Below are 21565 nucleotides of genomic sequence, written 5' to 3'. Positions count from 1 at the left end.
GATCGTATATACCCGCTTTAAACACATTCAAACGTTTTGCAATGAAATCACTATTATTTCGGAAACGCAGGTCGGAATAAGGAAAGGTTATTCAACTATTTATGCTTTTCATATATATGTCTTGATTCTATTAAATTATTTAAATTTAAACGTTTAAACGTTTAAATACAAATAAACGTGTGTATGTTATATGTATCGATATATTTAAATGTTTCGAAAGTAGATACCGCATTGCACTATATTTGAAAATGTTAACGTCAGGTATACAAGGTAAATTGCTTAGAATAGTAAGGGATATGTACGCAAATGTTAAGTCACCTGTTAAATCATATTCAACTTATTCAGATTATTTTAGTTATGCGAATGGGCTGAGGCAAGGGGAGGTAATGTCGCCGATTTTGATTCTTTTATTTGTTGAGGACCTTGAACGTTGCCTACTAGACAACATAACTCTGGATGATAGTGTGTTGACTTTACTATTATTTGCTGATGAAATGGCTATTAAAGGCAAGTCACCTGATGAAGTCCAGTCACATTAAGATAGATTTTATTATTTTGTATACTGCAACTCTTGTGGGCTTAATGTTAACACGACAAAACAAAGATTATGGTGTTACAGAAGAGGGGAGGATTAAAAGAAAAAGTAAATTGTGCATACCATGGTAATGATATTGAAGTGGTTGATAAATTTTTATGAACGGTTTTGAATTCTACGGTTTAATTTAAACAAGAACATTTGGTTGGTAAGGCCCTGAAGGTAATGAATACACTATTGTGTAAATGCAACAATTTTGACATAAAATAAAAATATTGTATCTGTTGTTCGACTCTTCTGTGAGTTCTATATTAAATCATGCTTAATAAGTTTGGGGATTCACAAACTCAGATGATATTGAACGCATATATTTAAAATGTTGTAAACGATTGTTACACGTGAAAATAAATAAATGTAATGTAGCTGTTTATGGAGAATCAAGTACATAGTCATAGTATGTAAACAGGTTCGTTACAATTATCAAATATTGGTTTAAAATAATTAACTATGAAAATATCATAATGCAAATTGTTTACACACAAGCTTTAAATGATTGTAATAAAGGTTATACATATTGGGTCTAAAATGTTAAGAACATGTGAAATAATTTTGGATTTGGTTTGTTTTTGAAAATCCAAACGTTGTGCAAGTTTGAAGTTTTATTTTTATTTTAAGTTCAAATGTAGACTTATTGATAACTGTAAACAGGAGTGGCATGGTAAAATGAATATCAGTTCTGTATTAATATGTATAAAGTTTTCAAAACCTCTTATGTATTTGAAGAATATTAAGATTTTTTCCTAGACGTCTGCGCTTATCATTTTGTAAGATTAAGCGTGTCTTCACACCTGTTGAGAATCTACACTGGCAGATAAGCTCCGAATAACATACCTCGAAACGAGCGTTATTGTTTATGTTGTAATGACCTTGATTTAGAAGACGAATACCATTTGATATGTATATGTCGCTGCTATACTGATCTAAGAAAAGATATATTAACCATATATTTGATAACAACCCATCTGTTTATAAATTTAAAAATTATTAGTTTCATGTGCAAAACAGTAATTTATAATGTATGTATGTATGTATGCATGTATCAAATAAGCTTTTCTTAATACGATTCTTAATAATACTGTTAAATAAAATGCATACCGCCTTGGCAGAACCTATGTGTTCTTGCCATTGATTGTGTTTAATTGTAGTTGTATTCCTAGATGACTATTTTATTTAATGTAATGTTATGTTGTTTATCCTATTGACCTGACAGAAAATAATGTACATGTAAGTATGAAAACGATGTTCTTTTGTATAAGACTGAATCGTCTGTCCGTCCGTCCGTCCGACCGACATGTGCAAAACAATATACCCCCTCTTCTTCGAATGGGGGGCATAATAAAGCATTTAATGCCAAACTTCAAAACATGCCAAAATCTGTGAAAAGGCCCCTTAATCAACATTATACTTATAAGGAAAACTGTCCGAACAACAAAGCAGCCTTCCTTCAACAAACTGCCTTGATTTTCAAAATCAGCACATTTGTTTTAAATATTCATAGCAAGGTTCATGATTAGAAAGGAGGAGAAATGTGGCATTTAGAGTGTTCACAAGCATTGTCTTCAAATTAAATATAGTGTCACAGTTTGTAACCCATCATGACTAAGTTTCGAAATGGCAGCTATCATTTAGACAAATGTTCTCATCAGGTTTCATGGAAATTGGGCAATATGGCCTCTACAGTATGCATAAGCTCTTTGTTTAATTTGACCTTTTGAAATAGTTTTTTACCCCATGTGACCCAGTTTTGAACTAGGCAGATATATCATAGGGACAGTTTATCTGAGAAGAAGTTTCATGAAGAATGGGCAATAAATGTGGCCTCTATAGTGTTTAAAAGTTGTGTGTGTGTTAATTTTACTTAGTGACTTATTATTTGACCAAATGGTTTTACAAAAAACAAAAAAAACTGCCCATTCAATGGCGTCCATGATTTTAAATGGACTGGAATCATATCTCACTCGGCGGAGAAATCTGAAATATTTAGACCAAGTTCCATGCAGATTACGCAACAAATTATGAATAAAGAGCGTCCACAAACCTTTAATTTCATTTCACTGAGTTATATAGTAATGGACACCACATTACCAATTTATCTTTGGGATTAATGTTATGATGAAGTGGTCTGCCAAGATTTGACCCTAATTGTGGCATCCAGAGTGTTTCTGCATTTTCTTTTATTTAACCAACTAGGCTAGTAACTTAGTTTATAACATAAAGTGACCCAATTTTAGTTCCGATACCTTTTTGAAACATGTTCTGAACAAACTTAATGAAGCTTGGACAATAAATATTCCACTTGTGTTTTACAAGCTTTTTCTTTAATTTTACATTGTGTTCTAGTTTTTCATTTCATATGATCTGGTTTCAAAATCTGCAAAATCCTCTTTGGGAAAAAAGTTCTTACCAAGTTTTGCAATAAATGTGGCCCATACATTATTCAATAGTTTCTGACCCTACTTGACCCAATTTAGACTTGTAAGAAATTTCATTGGTCTAACTTTCTGAAGATTGGTTAATAAATGTGGCCTCTTAAATGTTCACAATGACCAGTTTGAAATATCAAGGGACTAATTTTTCTACCAAGTTTCATGGAGATTGATTAATAAATGCGGCCTCTTAAATGTTCACACGGATTGTTTTTTAATTTAAACTAATGACCTAGTTTTTGACCTCTAGTAAGCAAGAAGTTTCAAACTTTGCAGAGATACTATATGCTTTATTGTAGCTGCAAACAAGAAAAACTGCCACGCCTAACTGGTGCTCAAGTTTTTCATTTTCCACTCGGCTGAGATGTGGCCTCTACTGTTTAATGTTGACGACGCAAGACGGACAAAATGTGACCACAAAAGCATACTATGAGCACATTGAGCTAAAGTAAGCTACACATGTTTAGTTTTTACAGGAAGAAACTTTATTGCAGTAGAGTAGATCAATATCATGTTTTATCCCACTTTTACAGCGAAATCGGTTGATTAAAGCCCCGTTGATTAAATTTCATCTATAATCAACGGCAAGGCTATAATCAATGGCACGAAATGACGTCATCAACTGCCGAACCGGGACTACTTTTTCCCACGCACCTCGTCACCTGTATTTGCCAAGTGCATCAATAATAAAAACAATCTCAAATGTTTGTCAATCTTAATGACCTTAAAACAAAGGAAAGTAGCAAAAAACGAGTTTTTTTGTCATTTATTGTCATTAAAACCTAGTATTAGGTAAATTTAACACTATGCAAATAGGTTCTGTTGTTGTTGCTCCCCTTTGAAGAAGTCAGTTCGAGTTGCTCCCCTTTGACCGCAGAAAACAATCGTCTGGACCAAGAAATCCTGTGTTCATTTACAAGCTGTACTCGGATATGCGTCCATTTGATTTTTCTTCAAAGCATCTTTTCTACCTGGCAATACGCACAAATGACACTGCATCCCGGTGATTTTTGCGTCAACAATTGGGTGTCAACAAGTTAGGTCAGATGCTGAAGGCCATGGGCCATGGCAAAAGACGCCGGCTTTCTCAGGCACAAGAGAATAACGAACCACTCAGTTCGCAAATTACTGGTCCAAAAACTTCGAAATGCAAACATTCCACCCACTGAAACCATGGCCATAACAGGGCACAAAAATGCCCAGTCCATAACCAATTATTCCAACATATCTGTTAAACAGCAGCAAAAGTGATCACTCTTGCTCAATCCAGTAAATGTAACAATCGAACAGATTCCTCTTGTTCACCTTCATGCACCGAAACTATGGCCGAAATGCAGCTTAGACAACCACTGTCTACCGTCAAACAAGTTGATCTTGATGTTCGCCCCACCCAGTCACTTCATCAGCAAATGTCTTTCTCTAGTTCGAACAACTTTGCCTCACAATTCTTTGGTGCCACTTTCAACATTCAAAATGTTAATGTATATAATTAGCTTAAATCCAAGTAATCTTTGTTATTTCGTCACGAATAACCACATATTATAACAAAGAAGCAAATATTGTGCACCTCGTGATCGACTCGATAGTTTGATATCGAAAGTGAATTGTGTGTGGTGTTAGGCTACGTTGTAAACAAATGTAGTTCCTTGTATATAACAACTTAATGTCATATTGATATCATAAAACTTAAAGATTTGCAATTCAATATGATTAAAATTGTAATTAATAACGCTCGACACTTTGTTACAGAACGATATTCTGATTAAAAAAAATGATTATTTGATCAGCGGTTATTTTTGGAACGCGGAGTAATACACTGACCTTGGTTACACTACAGTCATTATCAAAGTACGACAAACACTCATGAAAACTTATTTTGTTTAAATAAAAAAAGTTTACTGAATAAAAAGTGGGATAAATAGAATAATAGGTTAGTGTTGATTATAGATCGGGTTTATCATGCTCGGCACGAAAACGAAAAAGCACTCGCCAAGGCTCGTGCTTTTTGTTTTCTAAGCCTCGCATGATAAACCTGATCTATAATCAACACTAACCTATTATTCTCTATGTGTCACTTTCATATATACATATTATACACATATTTTGATTGCAGCAAACGCATACAATCTCAATCTACCTTTTAACCATCATCCAGTGGTTAGTTGTTGTCCTTTTATGCTGAAACGTTATAATGATGATCTGAAATAAGTGATGTGTTTCATTAGTCATGCCTCATAATTTGTTGTTCATTAAACAACAATAATAAGCTTAATCTCTGCATGTGAAGGCATTGGGTATTCCACATTGTTAATGATAACTTGTTAAGTTGACTGACCAATATCATAGTGCTCAGTTTCAATAACAGCAACGTAACAATATAATTATCACAAAAGTTGGACCATTTCATGTGAATATATATTTTGGAGTCAAATAATAAAGGATAGGCCCTTAAACATGTGTGAGAAAAGAATAGACTAAGATTGTTTTTTCACTTCCACACCATCATTCAAAACTTCACATAGCCAGTAAAACTCAAATCTATAGCCATGCACTGTGTTTATAACAATGTGAATCAACGCACACAATTTTGAGAAAATGTAATATACCAGTAGGTATATTTTAGCGCCACTCTCGTAAATTGCATGTTCTTCCAGGAATGACCATGGTTAGGTCATTCTGAGAACATATTGTCCTCATCATAAGCTACAACATCCCGTTTGTCTTTGAATGTCCCTTTCTGTGAAGTACTGGCAGCTGAAAAGAAAAAACATTCATGTTTAAACATTTTAACACAAAATTGGATTATGTATTAATGCTATTGTGTTTTGGTCTTGTCATGTATCACACAAGCTTTTACTTTTCATCATATACTACCATATATCCTTTTATCATACCACCGCATTGATATCTGCCTGATATAACGTTGCCTGATATTTTTTTTTATATCAAGGTCAACAGGAAGTTCTTATATCAGTCACGTGTGGATAATGGTCATATTACTCGGAATCAACTATAAAGTACTCATTTTTAGTATATTTGAATCAGATATAACAAAACAAACAATTTGATACCAAGATGTAATATATTTTTAACACAAAATGCAACACAAACAGCATAAAACATTTTTTACAAACATTAAGCGTGTATGCTCAAGACGTCATTATTAACACGTCAAATGACAAAAGTCATATTCTTTCCCGCTAAAACTGCAGCTTTTTAGTGATTTTTTCATTATATCTTTAGAATCGGGGACGTAGAGGTATGATAAACAGAAAAACAGGTTACTGCATGATCTTTTTGTAATATATCAGGCTTGGCACGAATGAAAGAACGGCTCGGCAAGCTTTGCCGTTATATAATTCTAAGCCTTGCCTGATAAATTACAAAAAGATCAGGCAGTAACCTGTTATTCTCCATGTATAACACCTCTAACTGTTCCGACTCAGTCTTCTTTACAGACGCTACTGTAACCAGCTTTTATATCCCTATCAGAGGACCAAAAGCCCTGAAAAGTACTCCTGAGACCCGTAGGAACTAAAATATTTTGATCAGCTTTTGTGATCTTTTGAGAACCATTTCAAAACTACGACAGGATATCAGAAAAAAAGGCTGAACAAAATTCCAGAAACCTTCTAGAGTTTTTCATAAGTGTTTTTTCTTCAATTTTACCAAGTGACATGGTTTTTGATCCCTCGTGACCTGGATCCGAAATTGCCTTAGTTACAATGAGTTAAAATGTAGTGGTCATGTTTGCTAAAAATTTGGCAATTACTGTGGCCTTCAGTGTAACACGCTTTTTTTAATTTGACCTTGTGTGAAAAAAGTGTGCTTAAGCTTTTCTTAATTTGACTCAGTGACCAAGATTTTGACCCCATGTTGCCCAGTTTTAAGCTCAGTCAAAATATCATTTGAAAAAAATGTCCTTACTTTTAAGCGAGTGTAATAAGGATTGGGCAATACATGTGACATCAAGAATATTCACATCGTTTTATAGCCATATAAGGAAACCTGCTCTGCCACGTGGCAGCCATGTTTTTTTTTCAATGAACTATAACTATTTTTGAACTAACCTGAGATATAATTAGATCAAATGATCTCAGATTTTTTTATGATAATTACAGAAAAAAGTACTTCTACAGTGTTCATATGGTTTCACTTTAGCCATATTAGGAAAACTAACTCGCCACCTATTTGCCATATCTTTAAATTTTGTACTTGGCTGAGATAAAATTGGAAGATATATTCTGAGAAAGTTTCAGGCAGATTGGGCAATAAATGTGACCAATTGAGTGTTCCTAACGTTTCACTATAGCCATATATGCTAAACTGCAACGCCCATTGGCCGCCATTTTTTAATGTACCAACACCACTTTAAAACACTAGTATAATTGGGACAAAGGTTCTGAGTAAGTTTCATGATGATTGTGCAAACAATGTGTCTTCTAGATTGTCCACAAGCTTTGTCTTCAAGTAGACCTTGTGATCTAGTTTTTGATTCCATGTGACCCAGTTTTGAACATGCAAAAGATATGATTGGGATAATTTTCTGGCAAAGTTTCAAGAATATTGGGCAATAAATGTGACCTCTAGAATGTTCACAAGGTAAATGTTGCTGACACACTATGCACAGACAATACACAATGGGCAAAAAAGGTGATCACAGAAGCTCACATTTAGCTTGTTGTTAATGATGAGTTGATAAAACATGGACCTTTACAATACAAGCAAGCATTTATGTAATACATACATGTATATAAAATGAAATTTCTTAAGTTTACATCATTTTCATATTGAACAACTGACAAAAAGCAAAATCATGTAAAATATACAGCTACAATATAAGTACATATCTATGACCACATGACCACATGATTACATAATCTGACATTAAACATATGTTAATACATTGAGTTTATTGTATGTTTTAACATATATCCAAAGTGTGCATATGGACGAAATAACATCTTAAAGTGTATAATAAGCTATATTCAAACAGTCAAACTCAAAACTTTAAGCTCACCTAAATACATGTGGCAACATCCATGGAAGAATTAAGGAAAAGTAAGTATATTTGCCTATAGATGCCTAATTAATTGTATATTTACCAATGGTTGACCAAGACCCAGTGGACTGTTCGGTGTTGGCCACCTCGAAGGACGGTTGCCTGCGAGCCATTGACACCTTCAGCTGTACACCCTCTACCACGGCACCGTCACCCTGTTATAAGAGATTGTTATGAGACATATAACCCCACGCCTTGCAGCAAAGACCTTTTCTCTAGATATTTTTATTTAAAAATCATCCAACATTTAGACTAACCAACATACTAATTTATATGATCATAAGAATTCTCAAGATATCATTTGAACAACAATTTCATGATACAAGCCCCTATGACGCTTACCTGATTACCTTTACCGCTACACCTATTATCGTAGGTTGAACAAGGTTGAAGATATCGCATGGAAACTAATTAACTGTTCCATGCATGTGTTACCTTCACATTTTAACTATTGACCTAAAAATCAAAAGGCTTTAATTTCCTCCTAAGAAACCAGTTTACCAATTAATATGATGATCTTGATACAAATTGTTGTGACCTTGACCTTTGACCTGGCATCCTAAAGCATCAATCTGCGACCTCTTCATCCTCCCATTTGACCACAAATAGTTCGGGAACAAATTCCTTGCAACAAAATCCTCTGACCTTGACCTTTCACCTGGTGCCAACCAAATCAATGGATGTCTTGCATTTCTCAGAAGTAACCACTATACCAATTTACATGATCTTAGGTCAATGTTTCTCAGTTTATCATGCAGAAATAAATTAACTTTGATACACTCTTTTCACCATGACCTTTGATATGTTGACCTCAAAATCAATACGCTTCATTCTTTCCCCAAAAATTAACATCATGACAATATATAACCATAGGTGACTCAAAGCATTATAATGGCTGCATAATGAATATATTGGAGGAATTTAATTCTGGAAACAAGCATGGGAGAAATTATTGTTACCATCTGCTAGACTTAAATTGACTTAAAGCTTACAATAAACAGGTAAATACTTATAATTAACAAACACATAGATAATTATGAAAGTTGGATTTACCAACTTGGAAATGTCAAAGCAAAACATTAAGGAGTTTTCATTATATATTATGTCAGTGTTACATGTTTATTTTAACTTGCATGGAAAAAACAATCACAAATGGGCAATCTTATAAAAAGCATGAAAAAGCACATTAATTTCAATTGTAAAATTGTAGAATCATTTATGTTACCTCTTGAATGGCAGCGTCTGCAGAGTCCATGCTTTCAAATGTGATAAAACCAGTACTGAAATAAACAGAAAATTGTATTGTATATGAGCATCATTTGACGTATGAATATACTCTATATTTCTTACGCTTAATGTTAAAACACTTTTTTCCAGAAATAAAAAAACAACAACACTATTTAAAGATGCCTTTTCACGCTTTGGTAAATTGACAAATTTGAAAAAAGTTGTTTCAGTTTCGCAAATTTTCGTTTAAGTTATGATATTAATGAGGAAACAGTAATACTGAACATTTACCATGCTCTAAAATAGCCTTTATATGTATCTTTTGACCATTTAAAAACCTAAAAATTATAAAGCGTTGCAACGCGAAACAATTGAATAATGTTGAGAGTTCTGTTGTTGTCATTAGATTTTGTAAAACAATGAGGATCGCTTATATGAAGTATAAAATTATTCTTTCGTTGTGTAAGGAAGAATGACCGAGTGGTCTAATGCCCAGACTTTTATTCCAGGACTCCAGGGTTCAGTGGTTCGAGTCCTGCTGTGGATTACCTTTTTTCTATTTTTTAAAATTTTATTCTTGATTTTTTACTGGAGCTTTTTATATCCAATGTTTACATTTATCAATATAAAGCATTTAATGACAAACTTCAAAACATGCCAAAATCTGTGAAAAGGCCCCTTTAATGTTAATCCAAAATCATGAAGTATGAATTTCCTACACAAAAAACAACAAATAAAAAAAATTCTTGCAAAATCATTAAATACGAGGGGCCTAGGGCTGGCCCAGAATATCAAAGACAATAGCTACAGATTAAGGTCTACATGTATATATTAGAAACGAGAAAGATAAAATGAGTAGACAATTTATTAGTAGATTGGGTTCAAGATTTCAAAATAAGTTTCCAATTATAACAGTACAAGTTATAAATTTTTATGAGTTCATGAAACACCATCCAGTGCATGTCAATGTCATTGCACACTTCAAAGGTTACAATCATATTTCATAACTATACTTTTACAATAACATTGTGATGAATATATGTCTGGTGGTTTGACAGCCATTTTTTCTACTGAAGTAATTACAAAATGCAGAAAATGCAAAAGAAATGCATCATCCAATTGCCCAGCCCCACAGCAGTAGCAATTTACCAATTAAATACTACACTTACACTTACTTAATGCTCACAATGATGCCATTAATTGTTGGTGTTAAATAGTTTAGTATCTGTTTGTCAGTCTATAAGTCTGTTAATTTTAATTGCCACTTGTACAGGTTCCATTTACACTGGTTAATAAAAAAAAATGTTTCACGACAAAACCCTTGTGATGTGTATCGACTCGTTTTCCAGCAAAGTGCTTATTAAAAATTACATCACTTAACATAACGTCACTGTATTTCATATTAATGTTTGGCAGTTTCAATAACTTGCAGTATTAACCATCATATCATTTCAACTAAACTGCAATTTATGAAATATTGTTAACATGCCGGGTCCAACATACCAGTATTGACTAATTCCCTAGTACTTCTTAACAAATACAATATTTATACTCCAAGTACGAAAAAAAAGCTTATTAAATGCATCTAAGTTTTGTAACATATATGCGCCCAGTAACAGACCTATGTACTCTGTCAACCATATTCTGGGACAGCCTTCATAAAGCAGTGATGCAAATATGCCATTTGCTGACAACCAATGTAAGTAAAAACATTTTTATTTTTCCACAAACTTACTGAAATAAAATAAGTTGTACAGCACTTATGATATTCCAATTAAGCATAATGCATGTAGCTTACTTGCGTTCTTTTTCCATGGTGATGTTGACAATGTTGCCAAAATTTGAGAATGTCTTCCTCAGCATTTCCTCCCCTATGCCTAGACCTTTCACATGGACTGTGTGGCCTGAAAAGTGATAATAATAATTATAAGGGGCACAATATTCTTAAACTAAGGCTTTGCAACAAAAGTGACAAATACCCATGCAAGGATTTGTCAGCCATGTTCAAGGGTAATGACTCAGTGTGTCAGCCATGTTCAAGGGTAATGACTCAGTGTGTCAGCCATGTTCAAGGGTAATGACTCAGTGTGTCAGCCATGTTCAAGGGTAATGGCTCAGTGTGTCAGCCATGTTCAAGGGTAATGACTCAGTGTGTCAGCCATGGTCAAGGGTAATGACTCAGTGTGTCAGCCATGTTCAAGGGTAATGACTCAGTGTGTCAGCCATGTTCAAGGGTAATGACTCAGGAATGTATCACTGGGGATGAAAAGTATCTTTCACATCTACAGGTACAGTTCAAGGTGATGACATATTTGAAGTTTCAATTTATGTCTTGTGAAAGGTGGTAGTTTGCTTTACAAATTTGTATCATTATATTTTGTGAAAACTGTCTAAAGAACAACCCAACAGACTGCACAAAAGATTGACTCAAATATACTTCCTACCTGTTAAATATGCATATAATATCAATTTACTGACACAAAAACAGTCATGGACTATGTAAGCTAAATACAAAATTACAAAAACATGTTATTTGTAATTTATTTACAACATTTTATTTGTTAATGAAAACATCTACTTATTTCAATTACATGAAATATAAAACAGTAAAAGACTATTTTCAGATAAATCAATGAACTAAACAATTCCTAAGATGACTAAGCAGAATAGTGAACAAGATATTATGCATATATAATGTATGTTGAAGATTGGATGAAATTCACACTCCATTCTTTGAACAGGGAAGGACAGGAAACACATATTTATAAAATCTGTACCTTTTTCTGGCAAAGGCTCCCTGGGGCGTCGATCTCGTCGTTCAGTCCATTCCTCATGGTCATCAGCTGGGGGAAGTATATGGTAAAATGTATTTATGTAGTAAATTAATTTACAAGAGTAAGATTTTAAAGCTTGCAACTAAAAATAATATAATACATGTAAGCCACCTCCATTGTGTTCTTTATTTTGTATATGGTTCTGCATATGCACAGGTTTTATTAGTTTAATGATGCCATAAAAGTACATTTAATGAGATATTCTTTGACCAATGAAACTCTATAGTATAATACAAACCCCATACAAACACTATCCATCTTACCTGTCTTACATATATTAATGTGTAAAGATAAGTGTCAAGTAAATGTTGGCAAGCTATACAAAAATGTATGGAATAGAAACTACAATATATCCTGAAAAAAAGAATAAGTGCACCACTGTCTATATGTCTTAAAGCGGGTATATACGATTTTGTCAAATATTAATGATATATAAAATGTGTAAAAAACATATTATATATATATTTCAATATAAATTGAAAAAAAAGTTAAGAAGAAGATGTGTCAAAAAATGCGAAATAAGCCAGATATTTAATTCTGAAATTGAAAACGGCTGTACAGTCGAATTCGCCAGCATGTATATCATACATGTACGATATGAATCTAAACTTAGTTCAACGGTTTATTTGAATTCCTGCAACGATATTTATTCATACGACACACGAACACTAACTCCAATCCTAATACAAAGACAAATGCTTTGGTTATTGTAGGAAAATATGTACGTCACAATCGGCTCGGGCCGCTAATTTGTCTTTGCTGCATTTTATGAAATTCGGCTTTAATGTATAATTGTTCTTGTCTATTTTGTGTAATTGTAACATATTCTATCAATATATTACAATTAAACACATATAAAAATTCGTATATACCTGCTTTAAGCACTTATCTATTTTGCAAAGAATTCATTTTTTGGAGGCACTTCCCAATAATGTATACATATATATTAACATAAATTTGAAAGAACATGACAATATTTATTCCTATCAAAGCTTCAATGCTAGGCAACAAGAAAAAATGTGAGAATCCGCATATTAACTAGTTGTTAAAGTCATACTTTGAAAAACTACAAACTTTCATGCTGAAGAACAAAAATGTTTTAACAGTATAAGTTTTACCATCGTCGGTTACCCACGACTAATTCATTCCGTTACTCTCCAGCATTAGCATCGTCGGTTACCCACAACTAATTCATTCCGTTACTCTCCAGCATTAGCATCGTCGGTTACCCACGACTAATTCATTCCGTTACTCTCCAGCATTAGCATCGTCGGTTACCCACGACTAATTCATTCCGTTACTCTCCAGCATTAGCATCGTCGGTTACCCAAGACTAATTCATTCCGTTACTCTCCAGCATTAGCATCGTCGGTTACCCACGACTAATTCATTCCGTTACTCTCCAGCAATAGCAATGTCGGTTACCCACGACTACTTCATTCCGTTACTCTCCAGCATTAGCATCGTCGGTTACCCACGACTAATTCATTCCGTTACTCTCCAGCATTAGCATCGTCGGTTACCCACGACTAATTCATTCCGTTACTCTCCAGCTAATGCTGGAGAGTAACGGAATGAATTAGTCGTGGGTAACCGACGATGAAGTTTTACCTCTCTCTGGTCTACCAGGATGCTCCCGTTCACCACGCACAAAGTTTGTGTACTTCTGCCCACGAGCTAGGCTGGGTTTAGGACCCTAAAAAAGTGCAATTTAAAAAAATAGGATGACATTAAAAGAAGAGAAATTTACTCCTTTTTTGAACTATGCAAAAACAAATACTTGTTTTTTGTGTGAACATTCTAAATTTCATTCTTTTACAACTATGATATCATGTGTTATCACCAAAAAAGAGGGCTGTGGTGGCCCTTTAGCCCTCATCTGATTTCACACCTATTGCTAAAGAATTGACCCGATGATCAAGTTTTTGAGTCCACTTGACTTAGATTGACACATGGCCTGCATATTGTAAAGATAAACTGTCTGACAAAGTTTCATCAGGACTAAGTCATAAATCTTACCTCTGAAGTGGAAATTAATTATTTTAAGATTTTAGTCATAAATCTTTTGTCTTGCATGATAAACAGTATTTTCTACGATTTGATTTCTTACCTAGTTTTTGGACACAAATAACCCAGATTCTGAACTCTTAATTCTTGAACTCTAATATAGGGTTATGACAATAGCTCACCCTAAGCACTTGGTGCTCAGGTGAACTAAAATACAACAATAATACAATAGAATGTTCTCATTAATTTACCCGTTCTTCCCTCTCTTCTTCCGCATGGGTGGCAGCAAATGGCTGGAATCCCACAACAGGTTGGGGAGTCTTCTCAGGGTCCTGCAGTTTCTTCTCCAGATTTCGGGAACGCTTGAAGCCCTGTTTCTCCTTTTTGTCGCTCAGTTTAATGGCCTGAAACAATAGCACACAATTCAGATTAGCTGGAACCCCCATGCCCTTGGCTCTTAAACTTTCTGATGGGTGCAAAGAAAACATCTTGAAGCTGAACAAGAAGTTGTAAAAGAACAAAGGTGGGCTTCTTTTGTACAATGTGTTTAACCATGCAACATGAATAAGAATAAATAGTGTTCTTCTACTGAAATACGGCCTTTATTCAGGCCATTTACATATTTAAAATGATGAAGGGCAAGAAAGGCCTCCTAAGAACACAAATTAACATTACAAAACCAATATTTACCACAATATTAATTAATAATATCTAAATTAAGGGTCTAATTTTACATAATGAAGGTCACATTGTTTCAACATCATTGAAAGAGATTGTTATTATGGGTGTAATGTTACTCAAACTGGTCATTGTTAGTATAATATATCAGGTTATAAATCCCTGTGACCTTGACATTTGACCCGTTGACGCCAAAAATAATGGGCATCTTCCTTTTGTCCCATGTAACCAATTTGCATGACTGTATGTCAAAGCCTTCTCAAGATATTGTGCAAAAACATAATGGCCTACAGACCCACCAACCTACCTAACGACTGACTGACGGGTGAAAAACAATATATACCAATGCCCCTTCAAAGGGGTTATACAATCAAAATATGGATGGTGGCGATGGTGTAGAGAGCATGGCATTCCCCTCTGACTGGAAGGGCTGTCAAGTTACCAGAAGGGAGATTTCCGAAGTACTGGATTTTTCTCAGGAAACATATTTCTGAGTGCCTGTTGCATTAATAGGCTTTCATTGCAATCATGCTTTAAGACTTAGTTTGAGAAATGTCTGTCCATGGGAAATTCCACAAAGTGTAAAGTTCAACTATTAAATATTTTATCTTTGCCTGTCTCGATGTTTAATTGTTCAACTGTTTCCGTTCAACTGTGGTCTTGAGTTGTGGAAGGAAACCCAGCCTGTGCAATATGGTGACACAAACCAAACTCACGTGCTTGCTGGAATGGGGATTGAAATTGAATCACCTAGCTAGGTGAAAAGCTCAGGCACAAAATACTGCGCTAACCGGACAGCTATTCAAAGGTCACTGGACTGTGACCACAAACAAGATGAAAATCACTCACCCCTGACATGACAAGCTTCTTGGCCTGTTCTTTGGCATCTTCTGCTGATTCCGATGCTGCAACATAAATAATAAACAAACTAATTAAGCAATGATTATTACTGAATTCTTCTATTGAGATCATGTTGGTGGAACAATTTTGATTAGCCAAACAACCTTGAAAACAATGCCTGTCTTACCTGTCCAGCTTACAAGAAGGTATTTTATACCTTTTGTAACACAATCTGTTTTTTCATGTTTTATTTATATTAATATAAAAAAAACAAGAGGGCCTGAAAGGTCCAAAGTTGCTCACCTGAGATAACAAGATATTATTGGGACAAATCTTTTGACCAGATTTCACGAAGATCGGAAAATAAATGTGGCCTCTAGAGTGTTAACAAGGTTTTACTATAGCCATATAAGGAAAAATGCCCCGCCCCCTGGCAGTAATGTTTTTCAACCAACCTGCATCATTTTTGAACTCGTTGAAGATATTATCAGGATGAATCTTCAGACCAAGTTTCATGAAGATCGGACAGTAAATGTGGCCTCTAGAGTGTTAACAAGATTTTACTATAGCCATATAAGGAAAAATGCCCTGCCCCTTGGAAGCCATTTTTTCAAGCCAACATAATTATTTTCTAACTCATCTAAAATATCATTGAGACCAATATTCTGACCAAATTTCATGAAGATTGGACAATAAATGTGGCCTCTGGAGTGTTAACAAGATTTTACTATAGCCATATATACAATGTAGCCATATAAGGAAAAATGCCCGGTTCTTGGTGGTCATGTTTTTAAAGCAACCAAAACCATTTTTGAACTCATTCAAGATATCATTAGGAGAAATCTTCTGGCCAATTTTTATGATGATCGGAAAATAAATGTGACCTCTAGAGTGTTAACAAGGTTTTACTAAAGCCATATAAGGACAATAGCCCCGCCCCTGTGGTGGCCATGTTTTTCAACCAACCGGCATCATTTTTTAACTCGTCTAAGATATCATTGGGATGAATCTTCTGAATGAGTTTCATGAAGATCGGACTACAGATGTGACCTCTAGAGTGTTAACAAGATTTTACCACAGCCTTATATAGTCCTATAAGGAAACATGCCCCGTCCTTTGGAGGCCATGTTTTTCAAGCAAACGTAAACATTTTCGAACTCATCCAAGATATCATTAAGACAAATCTTCTGACCATATTTCATCAAGATTGGACAATAAATGTGGCCTCTAGAGTGTTAACAAGGTTTTACTATTGCCATATAAGGAAAAATGCCCCGCCCCTGGCGGCCATGTTTTGCAACCAACCGACATCATTTTCAAACTTGTCCAAGATATTATTGATGAATCTTCTGACCAAGTTTCATGAAGATTGGACAATAAATGTGGCCTCTAGAGTGTTAATAAGATTTTACTATAGCCATATATAGCCATATAAGGAAAAATGCCCCGCCCCTTGGCAGCCATGTTTTTCAAGCAAGGTTACCATTTTTGAACTCATCCAAGATATCATTGGGACAAATCTTCTCATCAATTTTCATAAAGATTGGAAAATAAATGTGGCCTCAAGTGTTTTAACAAGGTTTAACTAAAGTCATATAAGGAAAAATGCCCTGCCCCCTGGCGGCCATGTTTTTCAACCGACCAGCATCATTTTGGAACTCGTCCAAGATATTTGGGATGAATCTTCTGACCAAGTTTCATGAAGATCAGACAATAAATGTGGCCTCTAGAGTGTTAACAAGATTTTACTATTGCCATATATAGCCATATAAGGAACAAGGGACAAAATTGTCACAAAACCAGGTTTTCATTGTGAAAAAAAAATCTGATAAAGGAAGAAAACTCAAACTGAACTTTTGAAATGAACAAACAAAATTAACGCCCTTTGTAAATTTTTTTTTTTTTTTTAATCTAATTTTAGTCGTGGCGACCTTAACATTGGAGATATTGACGTGATTCTTTCATGCGACACACCGTCCCATGATGGTGAACAAATGTGCCAAATGATTTTAAAATCTCACAATGAATGACATAGTTATGGCCAGGACAAGCTCATTTATGGCCATTTTTGACCTTTGAACTCAAAGTGTGACCTTGACCTTGGAGATATCGACGTAATTATTTTGCGCGACACACCGTCTAATGATGGTGAACAAATGTGCCAAATGATTTTAAAATCTGACAATGAACGACATAGTTATGGCCCGGACAAGCTTGTTCCGCCCGCCCGCCAGCCAGCCCGCCCGCATTCGCCAATCTAATAACCAGTTTTTTCCTTCGGAAAACCTGGTTAAAAACCTGGTTAAAAATGCCCTGCCCCTTGGCAGCCATGTTTTTCAAGCAAACAAAAACAAACATTTTCAAACTCATCCAAGATATCATTGAGACCAATCTACTGACCAAATTTCATGAAGATTGGACGATAAATGTGGCCTCTAGAGAGTTAACAAGGCAAATGTTGACGCAGCACAAGGCACAACGCACGACGGACAAAAAGCGATTACAAATGCTCACCATGAGCACGAAGTGCTCAAGTGAGCTAAAAATGATGACTGGTGCTTATGTGTCCAGCATACAAGAAGGTATTTTCTACCTTTTGTAACACAATCTTTTTGTTTTTTCTGTTTTATTTATACAAATACCTATACCAAATACCTATAAATATCTTTTAAGTTTTGATGACTGGTACTTATGCAATGTAAAATTATATTATTTTTATCTTATTTCAAGTACTTTGGAAATACTTGCAGAGGGAGGAGGTTTCCCTTTGGGTATAACCAATTGCAATCTAAAATGTCCTGGAAAGCATAACTTCATTTTGGGGATGCAAGAGGTTAACCGATTAGCCTACATTTTTGTACCAAAACAATAAGTTCACCTGTTACAATCTTTGGAAAAGGTAAACCTGAGTTTTTTAAATTATGTTATTTATGTACAAAACCTTACCATGATTTTACTTTTTGCGCGCGACATACTGCCAACTTACGCTAGCATCTAGGTAGAACAGCATGTGACACAGACAACGGGAAAAAATAACGTGCCAACACAGTAATAAAGCAATCAATCAGTACCTTGGAGGTTACAAACAGGGAGTACGTTTCTATAATTGGCACAATTGTTGTGTTTTAATCTCATAAATTTCACTTGCACACTGGGGGCTTTATGTATAGATGTTAGTAACACATATTTTTAACTCGATAAAAATCAGTTGAGACATAAACCAGCATACTTTGATGAGGTTTTTATAAGAAACCATTTTATCAAGAATACCATGTGTTGTTAAAATCTTGACATTTTTGCTTTTACAGAACAGAACAGAATAGTTTAATTCTGATTTAAGCATGTCAAGCTCATCGTGGTTAACATTCATCTAAAATAACACCATGCATTGAAGTACACATTAAACAGACATCATTTTAAATAACAATTAATCTTAATCAACAGGAAATAAGCATATTTAGTGAACATATTACGTGATAATGTCACATGGATGAGGTTCATACACAGTGATCACACAATGTTATACGTATAGTTTTATAATTTTAACAACAATTACATAAATTTCTAACCTTATTTTCTATGAAAAAAATGTAGTATCATTAATGTAGTATCATTAAATGTTGTACAGTTCACCGATTAATAACTAGTTACAGCAAAATGTTAACCGATTAATTTGGTTGAAACCTGTTGCTTCCCTTCTTTATTTATATAAATAATTTCAATAAAAAGTATTGACAGAGTTATGTTTTTAAAGAAATGCGTGGTCTAAATACTCACGGCGCTTAACTGGTTTCACTTTTTCTGGTTCCCGCTCTGGTTTGACAGTCTTTAATGCCTGCAGCTGCTTACGCTGAAAAATAACAATTTGGTAAGAATATCATTCTGTATTACATGTAATGTTTGATACTGGCTAGGTTCTATTATAATTGAAATAAGATGCATTATATTTACTTTTTTCCAAGGACTTTGTTCATTATTAATCACATTCGAATTCAAACTAAGCATAATTGTGACACTTTTGATGGGGCTATAAAGAATGATATTATTATTAATGAACATTAATTTTTAAACTCCTACTGTAAACCTTTTGACTGTAGTTCAGTTGGAAAGCATAACAATACAAAATACGAAAAAAACTCATAAAGACTTAGAGCTAACAAAAATGACATGTCTGGTTTGATTTTTTTGTCTTTTGCATAGGTTGGTTAGTCGATGTATAAATTAGCATATTTTCAAATTCCGAATACTAGTACTCAGCGTTTTCCCTTGCAAAAACGTTATAAATTTTTATAAACCATTGACGTGTTTGAAACATGAATTAATATCATTATTCTGTGAGCGTACCATATCAAGAAAGTTGTTTCAATTTGCTTATTCATGATATATTTATGATCTGTCAGTGGTTACTTATGCCATTTTACTTATTTCAGTATGGTTTCAGACGTAAGACTTTACATGAAAAATGCTGTTACTACTTGCAACTTCCAACAACATGTGTCAATAGCTGGGAGTTGGATTATTCCAACTAATTTGTTTGTGTTTTTATTGTAGTGCTGGTGGCCAGCCCACAAAACACTCACATGCCTCATGATGGGGAACCTGGGACCATTCAGATTGGAGCTTTCTGAGAGCTTACTAAGATCGCAGTACACCAATCTTTTGCTCCTTGTTATTTTTGATGTAACAAAAGTCTATAACAATGTCGAACAGATGTGGAATATTTACACTGTTTGAAATTTTAAAATGAAAATGTCTGCAAGAAAAATGTGCTGAAACATCGTGGTGTTCTTTAAGGTTGCCTGCAAATGATAACATCCGTAGTCTGCCATTCAGGTAAAGTTTATGTGTTTTTGAAGTTTATTCATCGGTTTTCTTACTTGGTAATGAATAAGGTCTATTTAGTGATGCGTACAAAAACTGTGCGCAGACCCACGATTGTGTTTATGAAGGGATGCATATGTACTCCCAGAGCCGCCAAAGCAAAAATTGTCAAAGGCTGTGGGAATATGTTTATATGAACAATCTTCCAATATGGTGGATAGAGAAAACAAAATGAAAGGCAATTATTTCTTGCTTGAATGGTTACATTTGCATGAGTTTGTGCTTCAGACAGGTAAACGTTGATACGTTTTTGCAGTTTCAGTGATCCCTAGCCATTGCAGTGGTGATTTAATTTCGCTCCGTTTAAAATGTGTATATGACTCATATCCGCGGATATGACTGAAAATTGCGGATATGAAGACATTCACTATTCAAATCCTGCGAAATAAAGGCTGTACTTGTCGGAAGATATAGACCATATGAATTTATACAATAATCGTTCAAATATCGGCTTTACCGATTAAATTTCGGTATAGATTTTGCTTTCGGAATTGGTGACCGGTCGTTCATATTCGCGGATATGAATTGGGGGTTAGTGGTTACTGTAATTGAAATGCCAATGAAAAACACTTTAAATTCATTTGACTTTAACATTACACACGCACAGTGTGCATTTTTGTTCATAGAACGATTTGCATATCAAAACATAAAGGAGAACGTATTAAAAAAAACATTATCTGTTAACATCCGAACTTTTCAGTAATATCCGCGGATACGAGTCATATACGCATTTAGTCGTACCCATTAAATTTTGCACCTACACTACAGGACAATACTCAGCAACCCTTTGGAGAGGTCCAGAACTAAGATAATTGTTTAAAATGTAAAATTACCTTTTTTCTTAACTTCGCATATTTTAACTTTAACAATTCCTCTTCTTCTGTTAATGCCGATGACAAATTTACAATCACCATTATTTTGTTTTGAAAAAATTGTTGTTGTTGTGGTTGTTGTTGTTTTTATTCGTGGGGATCAGTTATATCTATATGGTCGTAAAAAATTCCAATTTCTAAAA

The 21565-nt window shown here is 34.4% G+C and overlaps 1 protein-coding gene across 2 annotated transcripts; it reads right to left on the bottom strand.

Annotated features, from left to right (window-relative positions):
• Window positions 1-3772: 3772 nt before the first annotated feature.
• Window positions 3773-21537, bottom strand: LOC127840168 (negative elongation factor E-like). 2 transcript variants are annotated; one of them, XR_008030446.1, is made up of 11 exons: window positions 21384-21537; window positions 19447-19519; window positions 15679-15734; window positions 14403-14555; window positions 13756-13840; window positions 12088-12153; window positions 11109-11214; window positions 9309-9363; window positions 8127-8238; window positions 5628-5775; window positions 3773-5220 (listed from the first exon to the last, which is right to left on the bottom strand). XR_008030446.1 is itself a non-coding variant. In XM_052368665.1 (10 exons), exons 1-10 carry the CDS (start codon window positions 21462-21464, stop codon window positions 5693-5695), a joined length of 870 nt encoding a protein of 289 aa, XP_052224625.1. In that variant the 5' UTR covers window positions 21465-21537; the 3' UTR covers window positions 3773-5692. The 2 variants fall into 2 exon arrangements, 1 of the variants encoding a protein (XP_052224625.1); XM_052368665.1 differs by having other exon boundaries at window positions 3773-5775.
• Between the last annotated feature and the right edge of the window lie 28 nt (window positions 21538-21565).

This window comes from Dreissena polymorpha, chromosome 7, assembly GCF_020536995.1.
Source record: "Dreissena polymorpha isolate Duluth1 chromosome 7, UMN_Dpol_1.0, whole genome shotgun sequence".
In the NCBI taxonomy this organism is placed as follows: Eukaryota; Metazoa; Mollusca; class Bivalvia; order Myida; family Dreissenidae; genus Dreissena; species Dreissena polymorpha.
This window is presented reverse-complemented; position numbering and strand designations above follow the sequence as displayed.

Bases quoted from the DNA above. Each gene is read 5' to 3' on its own strand.
- LOC127840168 (XM_052368665.1), bottom strand. From the start codon at position 21,464: ATGGTGATTGTAAATTTGTCATCGGCATTAACAGAAGAAGAGGAATTG. The intron at 15,735-19,446 runs GTGAGTATTTAG...TTTATGTTGCAG, and splicing joins AGTGAAACCAGTTAAGCGCC to CATCGGAATCAGCAGAAGAT. The intron at 12,154-13,755 runs GTAAAACTTCAT...TACTTCCCCCAG, and splicing joins TCCTGGTAGACCAGAGAGAG to CTGATGACCATGAGGAATGG.